The sequence below is a fragment of the Adiantum capillus-veneris genome, chromosome 15 (genome assembly GCF_014529385.1).
Source record: "Adiantum capillus-veneris isolate H3 chromosome 15, ASM1452938v2, whole genome shotgun sequence".
Lineage (NCBI taxonomy): Eukaryota > Viridiplantae > Streptophyta > Polypodiopsida > Polypodiales > Pteridaceae > Adiantum > Adiantum capillus-veneris.
In genome coordinates, this window is record NC_140945.1 from 8,412,293 (window position 1) to 8,430,915 (window position 18,623).

General features: G+C 47.9%; 1 protein-coding gene across 4 annotated transcripts in view; it reads left to right on the plus strand.

The window, feature by feature from the left end:
* APC7 (tetratricopeptide repeat (TPR)-containing protein) overlaps nt 1-18,623 on the plus strand; it is a 196,991-nt gene that overhangs the window by 105,632 nt on the left and 72,736 nt on the right. For all 4 annotated transcript variants that reach the window (XM_086530011.1, XM_086530012.1, XM_086530010.1 and 1 more), the window contains exons 7-11: nt 6,593-6,668; nt 13,233-13,292; nt 13,733-13,778; nt 18,223-18,296; nt 18,526-18,576. In XM_086530011.1, the coding sequence (XP_086386137.1) occupies nt 6,593-6,668; nt 13,233-13,292; nt 13,733-13,778; nt 18,223-18,296; nt 18,526-18,576 (307 nt within the window). The remainder of the gene's footprint in view (nt 1-6,592; nt 6,669-13,232; nt 13,293-13,732; nt 13,779-18,222; nt 18,297-18,525; nt 18,577-18,623) is intronic.

Below are 18,623 nucleotides of genomic sequence, written 5' to 3' on the forward strand. Positions count from 1 at the left end.
TGTCATTCCAACCTCTTCACCTACAAGAACCCACTACCCTTGGAGTGCCAGCCTCACCTCTCACTACCCCTCCCTCCCTCCCTAACCTCGTCCCTAGTTGCCCCTGTCCCCCCTCGCCCCTACCCAACCCCTACCTAACCCTCGCCCCTACCCACCCAATCTCTCCCTCGCCTCTACCCTTTCCCCCTCTCAGCCCTATCTAGCCCCCCTAGCCCCCTCACCCCTATCCAGTCCTCCCCACCCCTCCCAGCCTCAGCTAGTTCTTTCCCCACCTTGTTGATCAGCCCCTTAGCAAGCTACCAATCCCCTCCTATTCCTCAATCGACTCCTCTGCACTTCAGGAGCATTTTGGCTATTTCCTTGTGGCTTTCAAGCATTCATCTGGTTGCCATCCCGTTGCTGTAAGTGCTTTTCGTTCTGCCATCACGATAGAACTTAACCTTAATTGCAGTATTACTCGAGCTTCTGGTCATCCTCTTTTCGAGCAACTTCATCTGCAAGCGGGGACCAGGTCATTTTCCTCTCACTATGGTTATGGAGGATAAAGATGTGCTAGATCCAAAACGAGCATATCTCTTTGCTGTGGAGCCTCAGTCTGTTTTGCCAATTGGGATTCTTGGACTATGCAATCATACTCGGTTCCTGTCTACTCAAAGGCTTAAGGCGTTTGCAAGTAGTGCAATGTTTTTAACTCCACTTTTGAGGCATGTAAGGTCACGGTTGGGCCTAGCATCAGCTTCAAGAAAGACGTATAGATGCGGCACCTAGTGGTTTTCTTTCAAGTTTTTTCAGTATTTCCTCTCACCGGGACGGTGAGCGGTCTTGTGGCGGGCAACCTGTAGCAAGCTACAGTGTCACTTTCACACGACACACATTTAGTACAGTTGGTCTGGTCTAGTTCACACTGGACGGATTCTCTGGGCTGGGCAGCGACATGTGGCAAGGATACGACGGTGGTTCTAGTCGACATCATGGCCAGGTCACCACCACCACTCAGTTTGGAAATTGGCTTAGGTGGATGACATTTATGAGCCGTTGGTGGATCATCTTCTAGATATATGGTCCAGCGTCGTCGTTTTGGGTAGCGAGGCTATACACACAGCACGTCTTCACCATCCCTGCACATCTGAGCCTCGACACCCCCAGTGTACTTGTGAGTCCCGGGCTGGAGCTGAGTGTGCTGCCATGCCAGAGTTTGTATTGGTTCTTTGAGATAGTCGAGTGCTGTTGTGTCTCTGTGAGCTCAATTGTTATCTATTGTTCCTTTGTTTTCAGTCTGTTTCGAGTGAGATTGTCACGCACATTGCACTGAGGAGCCCCCAGTGTAGAGAGCACGACACACTATCCGCGCTACACCCACTCCCATCACCTCTCCTAATGCATCTCGCCCTTGCATACAGGAAGTGCCAGACCGAGCATCCCTCCATACAGAAATCCAGTTGCACATGTATTCTTGTGAGGGTCTCGTTAGTGCGCTAATACTAGGATTCCTAATCATATCTAAGTGTGGGAATTCGTTACTTGCAAATTATGTATGCTTTCGTTGAAAATCTCCTCATTTTAGAGACAGCTTGCAATCTGGGTCACTCAATTGTTCACTAAAATTTGTGTTTATCAAACAAGATTGTTCTCACTCGCAATAAGGAGCAATACCTCTTGTCTGAGCAGGAATCCTCAATCTCTTCCTCTAGGTGTAGAGTGAGAACAAGTCCGACTACGAGCCTAGTTTAGAGCAATCGTCAAATGCAGAATACTTCGATGAGGGTTCGCCCAATCTCCAACAGTTACGCCTGGAAAGGTGACAACTCTACAGGTGCCTCGTGCATCTCGTGCCCTCTATCGCGCCACCGTTAATGGTGTATCACCTACAAGTACCAAACCCATTACTAAAGGATATTTTCTCCCAGCACTAATTGATACACCTTGGTCTCGACAAGTTGATCTAGCTGGCAATATTTCAAATGCTAAACTGTGCGTTCTGCTGATCACTTTCCAGAAGCTCAATGGGGTGACTCTTACAGTGGAGGATGTCAGGCGCGCTATGGGGACAATGAACGTGCCTGTACCTTTGTCTACCACAAAAACGTTCTCCAATCTCTTCGCCGAGGACACTGCTAGCGCTTGCCAAGAGTTGTCGATGCACTCCCATGTGGAGTATGTCAGTAACCAACAACTCCATCTTACAGTATTACTTCTTACTACGTGCACCTGACAAGGCAGTCGTTCCATCATCTACAGTAGTCTGCAATGCATTTATTTGTCTTTGCAACTGTTTGCCCTACCCCTTTCACCACCTGCTCTTTAAGGTGTTGTAGGACATGGCAAAGCAATTTCAAACATAGAGAAAAGGGAAGGCAAAGATGTTCAATTGCTATGCTGCTTTCATTATGTATTGGGTGGTTCAAAATATGCAAAAGATAGAAGATGCTACCGTTTCTACTCAAAGAGATGATGGCACTGCTAAGCCAGGTCCATCCAAGAAGCCAAAAGGGAAAGGCAATCTGCGCAAAAGGGCAAAAGTACTTAAAGATTCAATTGAAGAATTTTCAACGTTATCTTTCTCGGAGTCTTAGGTTAAAGTTTCTGAGGTCCATGTTGCCTCCGTCGCTCCAAAAATTGTTACAAGGGTCACTTTATTTGTCACCTCTACATTTACCCCGCCCATTGTCAGCGTTGCAGGCACCCAAAAACACACCCCAGTTGCCTCAGCAGTGCCCCCTACTACTAGCTTGCCTCCTATAACTGCAGAGACACCTAACTCAGGGCAAGGTGACCCATATGTCATCTTTTTGGCATAGGCCGATAGGCTTCTGGATGTAGATAGAAAAGCACTTCAGAGTATTGTAGATGCAGCGCTCACCTTGCAGGATACTCATAGCTTGCATCGTGCGGTGTATGACAATATGCAACGGGAAGTTCATTGCCACATTCAAAGATCAATGGACAGGGATGTGTTGATTGCAGAGACCCTAGATCGCATGAGAATTCTGAATAGATAGGTGCAAGATCTCAAAAAAGTGGTCAGAACTTTACATATGCAACTAAAAGAGGCAAATGATATGGCAAATGTTTTGAAGCTTCCTTCGGTAGTCGCTCAAGTGTCCCTTCTACACCCATGCACAATTCATAGCAGTTTCGCAGTCAGTTCGATCCCCGACTACTGTCCCTCCAAGTACTATTAGTGTTGTTGCAGTGGCAATCCAAGAGCATGCATCAATAAATAACTGTGCACAGGGCATTGATAAGCCCGTGACTACAACGTCACCGCATCCAGTGTCAGCATCATCTCAGTTTGGCGGACCATCGGTAGCCTCGCTCTCCCAACCACCCTCGTCACATTATGCTTCTCTTTATGGTGTCTTTCCCTGTTATCTGCCATCCATTGTTCCACCCTCTCACACTACTCTCCACCTACTACTCATGCTGCTGGGGCCGGAGCGCCATACCCGGTGTACCCTCCTCTAGGATATGACCACTACCCTCCACCATACGCATGGCCTCCATCCCCGTACCCGCCATTCTATCCGTCCCCACCACCACCATCGACAGAGCACCACTAAATAGCCATAGACAGGCGTCTTCACCCCCTCTAGTGTACATACCCATAGTAGTGCTCTTGCAGATTTTTACACTACCACCACTCTCCGGGACAGTGTGTGGTCTTGTGGCGGGTAACCTGTATCTTGGTTACAATGTCACTTTGCACAGAAAGACAATTATAGTTGGTTGTGGGTCTACACTGGGTGGACTTTCGTCTAGACAATGACACATGGCAGGAGTGGTGATCTAGAGGACACTATGGCCTAGTTCTTCCCTCCCACAGTTTGGAGATAGGTGCAGCTGGATTATCAGGGATGTTTGAGTTATCCGTTGGCTGCCCTTTTTGAATATATGCTCATATTTGCTTTAGTCTTGGTATGCTTGTCTAGGTGGTTTTATGAGTCTTGAGTCCAACATCGTGTGTCCAGTCTAGGCCCACACATCTGCAATCTCCCTGCACATTGGAGCCTCGACACCCCCATTGTACCAGACTACCAGTGAGTCTCGAGCTTGGAGCTTAGTGTGCTGCTAGGCAGTCTTTAGTAACGGTTCACATGAGCTAGTCGAGTCCCATGTTGTTCGGAGTCTATTGTTGAGTCATTTTGAGTTTCCTCTGTTGTTCCATTGTTTATTGTGTTTTCATTCTGTCGGAGCGAGGTTTCACGCACATTGCATTGAGGAGCACCCACAATAGAGAGCACGACACACTATTCCTGCTACAGTCTTTATTGCTTGATACATACTTTACCCTGTGGGTTTCATCAAATATTGTACACATCACTGCAATCGAGGGCAAATAGATTTAGAGCATAGTGCAAGTGCAAGCCATGCAAGTAAGCTTCCAATGCTTTGTAGCACCAAGGTTTGCGTGTGTAATCAATATTCATCTCAGCCTGTACTCTTCGGGTTACCTATGCGGTCTCTTTCACACCAGCACCTTACCCGACGACTCCTATCTTCACTCGTGCAACAATTACTTCTCAGACATCGCTTGCTGTGCCTTGTCACCTCTCCTTGCGTCTTGTTCACCTACTGATCTTGTTTAGAGCTCACCTGCAATGCATGTTCAGAGCCTTGGACACTCTTGCTGGATCTTCGACATTGATTGCGGCAGACTCAGCTTTGTTGTTCAGGCTATCTCAGGAGATCTTGGAGGATTTCAAGAACTCTATTGTTACTAATGAGCTTGGCGCAGAGAGGTTAGTTTCTACTTATCAACAGCATTTAGCCGCTTTTGCAACCATGGAGGCATCCTTGCATGTGGCAGAGAGCACAAACCGCGATGCTACCATCTTTCATTTGTGCTAGGGCTTGTGAGTGAAATCCCAAATTATTGACGATTTTAAACTCTCGCTTCTATGGGATATGGGTAGACTGGTCCAGTGAGACAGGTACAAACTCCTATGGGTTATGGATAGCAAGGTCCTTCTACACAATTCATGGTCCGTGCTCAGTCTCAACAGTTTGACTATGTTCACCAGGGGTTTCAGCAGTCAGGCTTTATTGTAGCCCACACAAAGAGTTCCTTGTGAGGGATTTGTCGGTGCACATCGCCATGGCTATGTCAGTCGGGGAGCGCAGTATGGTTGAAGGCAGGTTCTTTCAACTTCTTCCATCTGCTGTTGAGCAGGTGGCCGCTTCTTTCACAGAGGCCCAGTTTGTAGAGAGCAGGGTACAACCCAGCAGGCTCCCATGAGAGATATTAGCTACACTTTGGGTGTTGCAGTGGCGACGACATCCTCTCTTGGTTGACAGGATTGAGAGAGTTTGGCTCAAAATTGTGTTGTAGATATGCAGTTCCTTTTAGTTGTCTTGGTGTGCATAGCAGTTTCCATCCGATTATGGATTACAGATGTTGACATCCTTTCGTAGTTTCTAGTGTCTTCTTAGTATTGTTCAAGGCAGGTTCTGTCATCTGCTTCTGAGCAGGTGGCCGCTTCTATCATAGAGGCCCAGTTTTTGTAGAGATCAAGGTACAGCCCAGCAGGCTCCCATGATGGATATTATGGCTCCACCTCAAGAGGTAGACACTTTGGATGTTGCAGTAGCGACGACGGGATCTGGAGAGTTTGGCTCAGCATTGTGCTGTAGATGCAGTTCCTTTCAGTTGCCTTGGTGTGCATAGCAATTTCCTTCTGGTTATGGATTACGGATGTTGGCATCCTTTTGCAGTTTCTAGTGTCTTTTCTCATCGAGACGGTGAGTGGTTTTGTGGCGGGCAACCTATAGCAGGGTTACAACGTCACTTGCACTGGGCAGGCAGGTACAATTGGTCCTGGGTTCACACTGGGCGGACTCTCGTCTCGACAGTGACACGTGGCAGGCATAGGGAGTGGTGGTCTAGTGGACATTGTGGCCAATTCACCGCCACCACAGTTCGAAAATAGACGTGGCTGGCTGTCAGGGATATTTTGTTGGCCATTGGCTGCTCTTTATGGTTGTATATATGCTCAGTTGGTTTCAGTTGTGGTATACATATAGATGTTCTATTACTCTAGAGACTTGAGTCTTGTGTTCAGTCTAGCACTTGCACATTTGCACTCTTCCCGCACAATCGGAGCTTCGACACCCCCAATGTACCCATGAGTCCTGGGCTTGGAGCTGAGTGTGCTGCCAACCAGAGTCTGTACTTGTTCATGAGTTAGTCGAGTTCTGTAGTGTTTGGAGTCTATTGATGTGTCAATTGATGATTTGTTTTGCTTGTTCCACATTGCTCTACTGCGTTCATTTCTATGTGTTTAGAGTGAGGTTTCTTGCACATTGCTCCGATGAGTACCCATAGTAGGGAGCACGACATACTTTTTGTGCTACACTAGACTTTGCATAATATTGATTGGTTACCAACTTGTGTGATGCGATGTGTTTCTCACCCTGGATTGCGGATATGAGCAAGGCTTTATGAAAAGACTAAACAAAAATGCTAGCAATAGTGATACAGTCAATCAAAGCTAAGTTGATCCTCTTTAGTCACAAGACAAGGACTGATGTGACTAAACGAACACTAAGAGTCCTATGCATTTTCGTTTAATGTTGGCCACTTTGTGTATAACAGGCAATGCCCTTATGCACTGGAAGCTATCATAGCTCTAGCAGAAATGGGAGTAACTCAGAAGGAGATGCAACCTCAGGTAATGTTCTGTTTTTTCCTTCGTGTGCAGGAAGAAGAGTTTGAGGATGTAGTAAAATGTTCACCTTTTTCTATGTCCATAACCAGAACAGAAAACATTCAAAGTTGGTAGATGGGCAAACTGAACTGATAACATTTTGTGCATTTCTCTTCTTATATGCGATCAAATTTGAAAAAGGTGTCCATGCGGAAATTCTGCCTCTAGAAACAGGCAATTATTGTCAAGTCTCCAACAACACAAAACTTTCCTGTAAGGGTAACTTGAGATACAGCAATAGACTAATCAGCAGTATACATTTTCATATTACTTTTTTTTTTTCCGAGAAAAAGATCCTTCTATTAGTTAATGAAAACTGCCCATAGGGCTACAACCACCTCTGCAAGAGAGGGCTACAACAAGCATGATGGGGAGACTCTCCCAATGAAAAAACAGCATATATACAATGAGGCTAAATCAAGAGATGGGAGGAGGGAAGAGCCACACAGGTGGACAGTAGTGCCATCTGAGCACCCCCTGGACTATGGTGTAGAAAGGCCCAGGGCGCCAGAGTTGAAGGAAAGCCTCGCGGCGCTCCCGCATGTGGTCGGAGCTACCCTGTAGTCCCTCAAGCTGTCCTCTGAGAGTATGGATCAGTTCTAGCCAAAAGTCACGAACAGTCTCTGCTGGTGGCACAGGGCGAGCCTCAAAGATGCGGAAACAGCGGGCCGGCCAGATGAACCAAAGTGTCAGGCCATTGATGAGCTCCCAACACTCCTCTCTCTCACTGCACCACTCCTGTGGAGTAAGCTCTGTAGCAGGCTGGAGTGTAGGTCACCCCCCCTGCATCACTATCATCCTGTTGGTGGAAGATAGCTCAAATTGAAGTGCCGAGCCCGTGAGGGTGGACCAAGCCGCTGTCCCCCAAGTGTACTGTCGAGCCATGGAGAGAGTAGGCATCAGCTGAAGAACTCGTAGCCACACCTGCCGGGCCGAGGGACAGTCCCGAAGACAATGACGCTGACTCTCCACCAACTGGTCACAGGCTGCACATCCGGCCGAGAGACCACTATGCACAAGCCAGCTCCCTACTGCTGTGGCTCTATGTGGAACCAGCCACTGAAACAAAGTGACGCGCCTCGGCTGTCTGGAGTCCCACAGCCTCTGCCAAAAGGCTACCAAGAACTCGACTGTGAGGCCCTCCTCCTGCCAATGACGTGCTGCAGCGGGGCGGGCCTCTCTCTGTGCTGCAAGTATATGATGTCCAAGCCGAACAGTGTATTGAAAGAAGGGGACTCCTGGGTGGTCTGCAGAAGAGAAGGGGTCCCTCCATAGCCACTCACCAGGATCCCACTGTACTCGTGCAAGTGGACAACACTCCCAAGCCCATAGCCTCCAATGTCCAGTCTCAAGAGCTGTTGGGTCAGGGTCTATGACGCAAGTCCTCCCATAGATGCCCACAACTCGGATCCTCTGGAAACACCACTTTGCTACCTGTGTGGCCTCTACTGCAACTCGCTATAATCGTCCCCCACCCTGAAGCTCGAAGAACAGGGTTGGGACAGTCTCTGAGCAGGCCCTGACTGAAATGAGAACCTCCAGTCGTGTGAAGGCTCCCATCCACAGGGGTGCTACTGGCTCGAGAGGCGTGAGCCACTCAGCTGGAACTGACTCTGAGATGTCCTGACACATGCTCTGCACCCTTCTCATGCCCTGTAGAGCTGGAAACCCTGCTCCTCCTCTGACAAACCTGTGAACTCTAGCCTGTCACCTAGAGAGCGCGTTGGACCTGTTGCCATGGGACCCCAAGAAACATGAGGCCGTCTCCCAACCAAGTGGCCTCTCTGAGTGCTAACCATGGGGTTCCAGACGAAAGGCTGCCGTAGGCGCTCCTCCGTGCATGTCGGCTGTCTTTGCTCTAGGCCACGCCGTAAGAGCTCCCAAGATCAAAGCAAACTCACAGAGAAGCGGTCCTCCAGTCTCTTGCTCAAACCAACTCGGCGCAACTCTGTAAAGATCCATCTGGTCAAAGGTTGCCAAGGGCCTCTTGACTGAGGCACCTTGGCAAGAAGCCTCTGCAGCAAGAACTACTTCTAGGGCTCCTCTCCTGGAAGAAGTCCTCTGACTACGAACTTCCCAAGAAAGGCTCTGCTCTGCTGTGCTGGATCAATGATCCCAAGCCCTCCTTGAGAACAAGGAAGTGTGATGACCGACCAAGCCACCTTGGCTCGGGCAATCTGAGTGTCACGACCTGACCAAAGGAAGTTCCTGATCAGCCTCTCTACCTGGCTGATACAAGAACTCGAGAAGATCCAGCAAGAAGTGATGTACCACATAGTCGCCAACAACACCTTGTTGGCAACTACTACTCTACTAGCCAGCGAAAGTCGTGCTGAGCTCCAATGTAACAGCTTTCTCCTGATGGACAGGAGAAGAGAAGCAATCTGCTGCTCGGGGGACAAGTCCAAACCAACCTGACAACCCAAGTACCGAATTGCAGTCCCTGGGGGAATCCACCTGAAACCCTCTCCTGGCATCCAATATGACACAGGAGCACTGCCAACCGAGAAAGCCATTGTCTTTCTCCAGTTGATCAGTGCGCCCGATGCACAACAGGTCTCCAAAGCTTGCTCACATCTGTGTAGATTGGCCTCCTGGCCCTCTAAGTACAAGGCTGAGTCATCGGCAAACTCAGCGTCCAGTAGCTCATCTCCCCGAATAGGGAGAGCTAAACCTCTTGGACCAACCTGTTGTGACACCAAAAATCTGCTCATCGCCTCCGCATAGAACAGAAAGAGAAAGGGGCAAGAGGACAACCCTGTCTGACCGAGTGTGTGAGCATGAAGCGCTCACCTCTACCTCCTGCCAAAAGCACCTGACTGTGAGCCTGTCTGTACAAAGCTGACATCCCTCTGATCCAAGCATCTGAGAAGCCCATCCTGCATAGAGTGCCCTCTAGAAAGTCCCAGTCAACTCTGTCGTATGCCTTCTCAAAATCGAGAAGAAGAATCACAAGGTCCTCCCCACGGAGCCGTGCCAAGGATACTGTGTTCCTTGACAAAACCTGTTTTGAGTCCCATGTATAAGGCTCTCCAAAAGTGGTTGAATCCTCAAACTCAGAGCCTTGGCAAGAATTTTGTAGGCTGAGTTGAGGATGGTGATGGGGCGCCACTGTCGAATCTCATCCAAGGAGCCACCCTCCTTTGGAATGAGGTAAATCAGGGCCTCACGCATGCTATCCGGCATCACTCCTGTGTGCAAAATGTATTGAAAGGCACTACAAAGATCTGAGCCAAGCAGGTCCCAGTACTCCAAGAAGAAGCTGCAAGGAACAAAGCATGGACCCTGAAGCAGGCTGCCTCGTGGTCTGCTGCGGAATCGCCGAGAAAGCGAGTGAACCCGTAGTCGAAGAAATCCCAGCGGCGTCGGAGGTCAATGCTCGTCAAACCACGAGGGATAGCTGCAAGGGAAGATGTCTGAATCTGCAGAGGGGGCCGCAAGAAGGGCTGACCCTCTCTCGCTAGGCGACTCGTGGCAAAGGCGCTGCCAAGAGATCTCCTAGCCGCCGGCGAGGGACCAGTCTCCTGAGTCGACTGTGGAACTGGAGCAGGAGGGGGGGGAGAAGGAGCTGGGGGGGGGGGGCGGGCGGAGGGGAAGAGGAGTAGGGTGGGGCGACAGAGGTAGAGGGGCGAGGAGGAGAGGCGACGGGAGCAGAGGGCGGGGGGGAGGATGAGGAGGAGGAGGGGAACTCTGAAGGGGGGGCGACTGTCGAGGGTGAAGCGGAGGTGGAGGCTGGCGTAGGGGACTCCTCCTGCTGAAGAGGACCAAAGCGATTCCCCGTGGGAACCCACTGCTGCTGAGTAGGCACCTGAGGGCCACTCTGAGTGCCAGGCTGTCGTTGTGGCCCCTGGCGTCGACGGCCACGAGCCTGCTGTCACCCCTCCTCCGCTGGAGCCCCAGGCTTCGAGGGTGGCTCTGAATCTGTGCGCTGTGCCACTGACTGTGGCTGTGGCCCAGCCTTGGCAGGCTGGGGCTGAGGGTGAGGTGCAGGTCGTGGCCTCCTCCGTGGACAAGCCTTCGCTAGGTTGCCCATCTATCTACAAATGAAGCACTAGTTCGGGAGGCCCAAGTACTCCACACTCTGTCTAAACCAACCCCCACTCACCCGTGGCAGAAGGATGACCTTCGGGAGCGTGTAGGTATCTCTGACCAAAACTCGAACTGAGGGGATGCCAGCCGCCTTGGCAGCTAGTGATGCTGCCGTACGAGGTGTCTTCAGGACAGTTCCGATGGCAGAGCCAATCTTGGAAAGAAGTGGTAGGTACTCCCTCCGTAAACCCGGAATACGGAGGGGAAGAGGAGTAGGGTGGGGCGACAGAGGTAGAGGGGCGAGGAGGAGAGGCGACGGGAGCAGAGGGCGGGGGGGAGGATGAGGAGGAGGAGGGGAACTCTGAAGGGGGGGCGACTGTCGAGGGTGAAGCGGAGGTGGAGGCTGGCGTAGGGGACTCCTCCTGCTGAAGAGGACCAAAGCGATTCCCCGTGGGAACCCACTGCTGCTGAGTAGGCACCTGAGGGCCACTCTGAGTGCCAGGCTGTCGTTGTGGCCCCTGGCGTCGACGGCCACGAGCCTGCTGTCACCCCTCCTCCGCTGGAGCCCCAGGCTTCGAGGGTGGCTCTGAATCTGTGCGCTGTGCCACTGACTGTGGCTGTGGCCCAGCCTTGGCAGGCTGGGGCTGAGGGTGAGGTGCAGGTCGTGGCCTCCTCCGTGGACAAGCCTTCGCTAGGTTGCCCATCTATCTACAAATGAAGCACTGGTTCGGGAGGCCCAAGTACTCCACACTCTGTCTAAACCAACCCCCACTCACCCGTGGCAGAAGGATGACCTTCGGGAGCGTGTAGGTATCTCTGACCAAAACTCGAACTGAGGGGATGCCAGCCGCCTTGGCAGCTAGTGATGCTGCCGTACGAGGTGTCTTCAGGACAGTTCCGATGGCAGAGCCAATCTTGGAAAGAAGTGGTAGGTACTCCCTCCGTAAACCCGGAATACAGAGTGAGATGGGGATGTCTGCCTCCTCTACTAGCACATCCGAAGTCGGGTCAAAACCATGTCGCCACTGTCGAAAGTGGGTGCGTGATGCTCGGATGGCCAATGGACTCGTAGCTATGACCTTGGAAGCCATCTCGGAGGTCTCGAACTCGATCTGATAGTACCTACGTCCGAGAATCTGGACATCCAAGATCTTGCCCACCTCTGCGAGAAGGTGGGCTTGGAGAAGGTCTCGCAGGTCTTCTCTGCTAGGACGGGTGCCGAGAATTTTGCAGATGACCGAAGTCGCTTGCAAACGCTCTACCTCAACAGCTAGGCTCGCTTGCTCTGTCTGCGATAGAGCAAGTCGAATGGTGGGCTCAGCGGGGTCGGGCGAGGGGGCTTCTGGCGAGTCCCTCTGTGGCGAAGCTAGAGCCTCCATCTGTGTCTACTGCTGTGTCGTAAGAAGAGGTCGACGGGCGGACGCTGCAATCAAGCGCAGGAGACACTGCCCCAAAAAATGAAGCAATGCCGAGGAGGCCGAACTGCAGTGGTTGACGGGGAGAAACCGAGCCGGGGGGGGGGGGGGTGGTAGGGGAAGGCGGAAACGCTGGCGGCAGCAGGAGGAGGGGGTGACGGGGGGGGGTGGGGGCGGCAGAGGGACGGGCAGAGGGCGGGCGGGCTGGCAGGGGGTGGCGCAGGTTGACAGGCAGCGCAGGGGTGGCAGCGGGGTAGGGGGGAGAGGCAGCGGGCTGAGGAGGGGGGGGGGGGGTGTGAAGCTAGGCGTGCGCAGGAGGGCAGCAGTAGCGAGCTCGCGAGCGGATCATCATTTTCAGATTACTTCTGTGTGGTCCTGTCAAAAGAGATGCTGGAAGCGCTCACTTGAGGAATCACAGATTCAGCATCTAGCATGAATGAAGATGTAATAGGGTTTTCATGAAAATGTTTGTATGAGATACATGCGAGACCGCCTCAGCTAGATGCATACAGTTGGCTAACCTCTTCCTGGGTCTCTCTCTACACTATGCTAGTGCATAGATTTTAAGAGGCATTGGTACAGAGTTTACCTGTGGTTTATTCTGCCTGCTCTACCTTTAGAAGGCTGAGAATGCAATGCTATATGTGTCAGGTATGAAATTATGCCTTGCAGATCGAACTAGCTCCATTCTGTGCCATAGTGTGGGTGTAAAATACTGTACATCATTGATGGTGGGTTCAGGTCCGTGGTGGAGACTTTGTGAAATTAAGCATACTATATGCATGTATATGTCTGTAGGTAGAATATATGTATACATACCTACTTTTGCCTTTGCTAGAGAGGCACAGCTCTTCTCTCTCCCTGGCAGAGGGGTCGAACAGATTTTCTATAGTGCTGTAGAAGACTCTTTTAATTAAGGTGTTGTCCCAATACCCATCTTGGTGGCGGTCTCATTAGCCGGACTGTTTCTTGACGAATACAGAAGAATTTACTTTTACTCTAATTGCTTTAAGTAATACAAAAGAATTTTCTTTTACTCCATTACCTAAAAATCGCTTTAAATAATATAAGTTCTATTTTACAGGGGCAATCCAAAAATACTAGGCTGACAAGTGATCACCTTGATCAGGTGCGATGGCTACAGGTGAGAGTTTTCATGGAAAGAGAGTACAAGAGGCTCTAAGCTTATCCATCAGTTCCCTGTGCTTATCATGATGATTCTTTAATTTTGTCATGGAAACTAGGAAAGTCCTTTCTTCTTAGTTATTTTCTTTTCTGTGTAGGAAGTTCTTGCTTGGATCTATGACTGTGTATCATAAACTGATGCTGATATGTGTTTCAAACGGCTGTTCATGATGCTAATTCAGATAACTTTGTTTTTGCATGTAAAAGCATAACAATACAAGGCATTTCTGACATGTTGTACTGTGATAATGAATATTAAGCTTCAAGGCACTCTCAGTGTGTTCCAGAACTTGCTTCTGTGATATAGCTTTGCAGCTATCTATCCTAGTTTTCGATACACTTTAATGGTTGTAACTGTAGATTTCTACCTGAACACTTCTTATAACTGGCTATTGACAGCGGTATGCTGAAGCACATTGCGCAGTGGCGTGCCATGACTATAAAGGTGTGTGATTCTTTCCTTGTTATTGGAATGTCAAACAAGACAAGTAGCTTGACCTGTTTTGATGCTAAACAAGATAACGCCCTCACAAAGGAAAGGTAGATGGCAGCTGAGCATAAGCATGGGCATGTGGAATGTGAACTGCTCACCTTTTTTTGTCGATGACATTTATTGATTTTTCATCTAATGCATCATTCCCTACTGCCCTTTGAAATAAATATTATTTTTGAGACCCCCTTTATGTAATGTCTGATCTTCAGAAGGTCAAGTTCCTAAACGCAGGCTCAATACCCAAGATCGGTTTAGCCAAGCTAATTCTTTTGGCCAATAATGTTCTTGGAGCTTAGTGCCATCAGAGATATATAGAGTCCTTCACATACAATCTAAAACGAGGATTCTGAGTTTTCTTTTGTAAGCATTGATCGAACCTTTGACAGTCCTGAGAATTTAGGTAGAGTATGACTAATTGTTGGCACCAATGTTTACTAAGAAGGTCACTAGACTCTTATAGTCATCTTGGTCAAAAGGATAGGCTTGTGCAATGGGAGAGACACTCTCTACTATGTATGGATCAGTCGTGGTCTCTAGACGTATCAGCCATTGTAACTCCTCGAAATTCCTTTCACATCCTTGCGTTCCTTCCAAATCCCATTCACAGGCAAGCACCAAAAAGACCATGTGAAACACTTGTGAAAAGTAACGTGGGTACTTCTCAGCCATTGTAACTCCTCGAAATTCCTTTCACATGCTAGCGTACCTACCAAATCCCATTCACAGGCAAGCACCAGAAAGACCATGTGAAACACTTGTGAAAAGTAACGTGGGTACCTCTCACCCAAGGCAGGAGTGGATGACTCTAGCGTACTAGCCATATCTGCACACACAGATAGATGATGGTTAGAGTGCAAATATTACAAGGGTCGTGTTCTTGTGCATAATGTGTTTTTATGATTTTGTGTTATGTATAGAACTTGTAAGTTTCCACATTATTGTTTGGTGGCTCTTGCTCTTTTACTTTTTTATCTTGTTTTTGTGAGTATAAGGCTTTATATAACCATAAATGCTTTTTGTGTGCAATTATGTGTACTGGTAGGCAAAGTTGTGCCGTTGGTCTTTGAGTTTTCTTTTTTCAGAGCGTGTATGCTCAAAGGCTTTGCATAAGAGGTTCATTTTGCTGCATTTTGCTTGGTGCAAGATTCTTTTGTTGCCAACTTTCAGGATTGCCAATGTGTCATTTGACACAAATTTTCTGTTTAGGCAGTCCATAGTTTAGCTTCTTGCAAGTTTCTGGTATTTATATCACGTGGGGTGTGTGGATCATATAAGTGACTCTCCACGCTCAGAAATTGTGGAAATGAGTGTCGCAATAGAGTCCACAGTGTGGGAGAGCTCATGGCTGAAAATGTGGGCAAAAACAAGCTCTAATGTGATCAAAAGTTGAGCACTCAAGTGGGTGTGATGCTCGGACTCACGAATTTTATGGGGGCATAAAGTGCGTAAGACTCCTCATCTGTGCCCCAACGCCCTGTTTCACATCGTAGAGAATGAAAGCTAAACCTGGTGGAGGCAATAGTGCAGATCGCACTCAAGGGGATGGGCTCGAGGATGGGCTCGAGCATGTAAGGTAAAAAAATTCTGGTACCTAGAAGAGATGGCTATGTTATGTTCTCTTATAAGCATTGCCCGCTGTAACAAATTCATAATGGTAGTTCTTTTGAATAATGGTGAGAATGTTATAGGTACCTTCCATAAATGTTCGTCAATTACACCACTAGTTATCTAAAATGACTTATATATCTATTTCTCCATCATAGTGACTATGGAGTTACAAAACGGGTTTCACAGGTTTCTGGAGGTTTTGGTCATATCCGGAACGCCATTTGAAAGGTTTTGGTAAAAACTTAAAGAGAAATGTGGACAATAGTACATAGGCACTAGATAGTAAGAAAAATTGGCCACATTTCAAAGTAAGACATTGAATCATGTGTATATGTGCTAGAACCCATGGGTCACTTGAAAAACTTGAAACTTCAAATCACAGCAGAGAAAGTTATGGCATGGACGTTTACAAGATAAAAGCTGGAGACTTCAAGCATAAATAAAGAGTCATCAAATTTTAATCAAGACACTTGTGACAAAGAGACCTCTTAATGAGTAATAAATCATCATCGTCTATACAAAGACACTGAAGAGTGAAGCCCAAGTTGAAATTAGAATAGATCATGGTCTCCTTTTTCTTCTCCTCATCCTCATCCTCGGCCTAAACCGAAGGTTGAAGGGAGGAGGAAAGCATAGCATATCTCATCTCTATAAACACCTCTTGTCCAATCGAAAATAAAACAGAATGAAGCCTTCATAATAGTACTTAAAACGCAACCCAACAATGTTTCAAAAAAGAATCAAAAGTTAACCTTCAAGGGAACATGAGCTTCAAACATGAAACAGTCGCAAATTGTCTCCCCAGGATTGTTGGTGGAAGAAGCGGGTTTCTTGGGCTCGTGAGACTAAATCGTCGAACCTGTAGACTTCAGCAGAGTTAGTGATCTACTCCGAGTTCTCCAGCTTAGGAATGGTGACATTGTTAATGATCTCCAAGTTCTTCAGCTTAGGCCATATACTCATCACATGGTAGGTCTCTTAGACTAGCCCATGGCTCAAAAACTTGGACATGGGTATTGGGGTAGTTTTCCCTCGAAGATAACAAGGTTCAACTTCAATGATGATCGAGTAGTATTCTAGGGCTGGCGTTAGGCATCAAGATGGGCCCTTGAGTGTGTTTGGCCAGTGTGAACCGCCCTTGCATGTGACCGAGCACTTAGTTGAAGGGAGGTCAAAAAGGGTGGCTAAGGAATCCTATAAGTAGGACCCTAGGGCTCATTTGTGAGCTTTCGTGTATGATCCCTACACTTGGACTGTAGATCCTTTGTATCGCTTGCTAGGAGATCCATGCTAGGGTATGGATTAGTGGTATGGGATGCCTGGCCTTGAGGGGTGCCGCTTTTGATGTTGGTCTCGCCAGTGAATCCTACTTCCTTTGTTTAACAGGTCTGTCAAGGGCGCTACAATAAGAGTATAATCCTTGGCAAAGATTGTGTACCATCTGTGATTCCCAAAAATCCTTTAATCTCACTGATAGATGACGGTCGAGCCCAATGAATGACATGCTTGAACCTTTTTTGATTGATTGAGATATCTCATAAACCCGAGATAGCTGACTTGAGATGACAAAAATGCTCCAGTATGTACCAGATTCCTAGCCTGCAAGTCACAACCAAAACACACCATGTGTTGATAATGGACAATGTATTTAAGGTCTCTACATAGATTTGAGTCCTGGATTCCATCCGGTTGGCTAGAGGAATCCTTTAGGGACAAATGCAAATTGGAAAAGGCAATGTTTGTAGCATCAGTCTCATAAAAAAGAGAAATTACTGATCATGGAGAAAGCCAACATAAAGCTCCCCACCTAATATATTCAATATGTGGTACGACTGTTTGAAAAGCCTATCGGTAACTTAAAGGGTCTTGCCCTTAGCGAAATCGAACTCAAGTGGTAGTAAGAATCACATGTGTAAGCAAGCATGGCAAGCTCAAATCGTGCACTGTGGAAGTTGTTGCCTGTTGTTTTTTTCATATGCACACCAGGGGGAACGAAGGTACCAGTATTTTGACAGCACAATGGGTCTCTAGAAACTCACACTGCCTGTACTGCTTTACAGCACCTGGGCATCTATGTCAATTGTTTGCCAGCTTATAGTTACTTGTAAGAATTTATTGCAGAAGCAAGGCATGCCTTGAGCCTTGGATGGCGTGAGGAGGCTTTGCTGGATGAGCTGCTTGTGAGAGGCATGAGTCTGAAAAGCAATAAGGCCCACCACTTCTGCTGTTTACATAAATAGTATGTTTCAGTCACATGAAGCTGGTCGGCGTGCTTTGGAACAACCAGAAATGCCTTTTCAGATTGTTTTTTCCTTTATCTTTTTCAGCTGTATGCAACTTCTTTGCAATTTCTTTGGAGTCTAACTGATTACGGCTTTGCCCTTGCTATTGTGGCTCAAACTAAAGCTTTCATTTGCAAATCTAGATGCTCAACACAAGCTTGAAGGAAAGGTCGCATGGACAGTACCGACTGTTATGGTTATAAATTGTTCATTTATGGAGTGAGGAAAACACAGGTTTCTTCAGTTTTTTACATGTTAGAAACTCCAAAATTTTGTTTCCTGCTGGTTCAAGTTATGCTGTTTATACTGTCTGTTTCTTCGGCCTGATGCCGATATAGGTTTTAACAAGCATCGAATCAAGTCAGGCAGGCACTTTAGACCTCATTTTAAGGGATCTCTGCAGTTTTCTTGCATCCTAGCAAACAGCCGCTTTCTTTCCCAACTGTTCTTCATGTATAGGCTACTCTCGCATGCTGGTAAGAGAATGACTTATTTTGATGTATTAGGTGGATTGGAGCAGCTTTCCCAACTTGGGCAGCGTTTTCCAAATAACTTACATTTGACTCTGGAGACGGCCAAGGTAGAGCCAGGTCATCGCTTTTATTTGTCAAAGAAAATGAGAAAAATGAAGAACAGATAAAAGTTCATGGACGAGGATGTCTCAATGGGAAAAAAAGCTCTGTACTCATTTTATTCCATGCTTGAAAGTATAAACTTGTTGCCACCAGGAAATTAGATACAAAGACAAAGAGGGCTTTGTTTTCTAACATGGTTTATGCCAATGGTTCTTTATGTATGTGTTTCAACAGGTTGAAGTGGCTTTGGGTAAAACTGGTGATGCTATGCATAATTTTGAAAAGGTTAGCATGTTTCTTTTCTCTCACTTATGCTCCTCTCTCTTTGCATG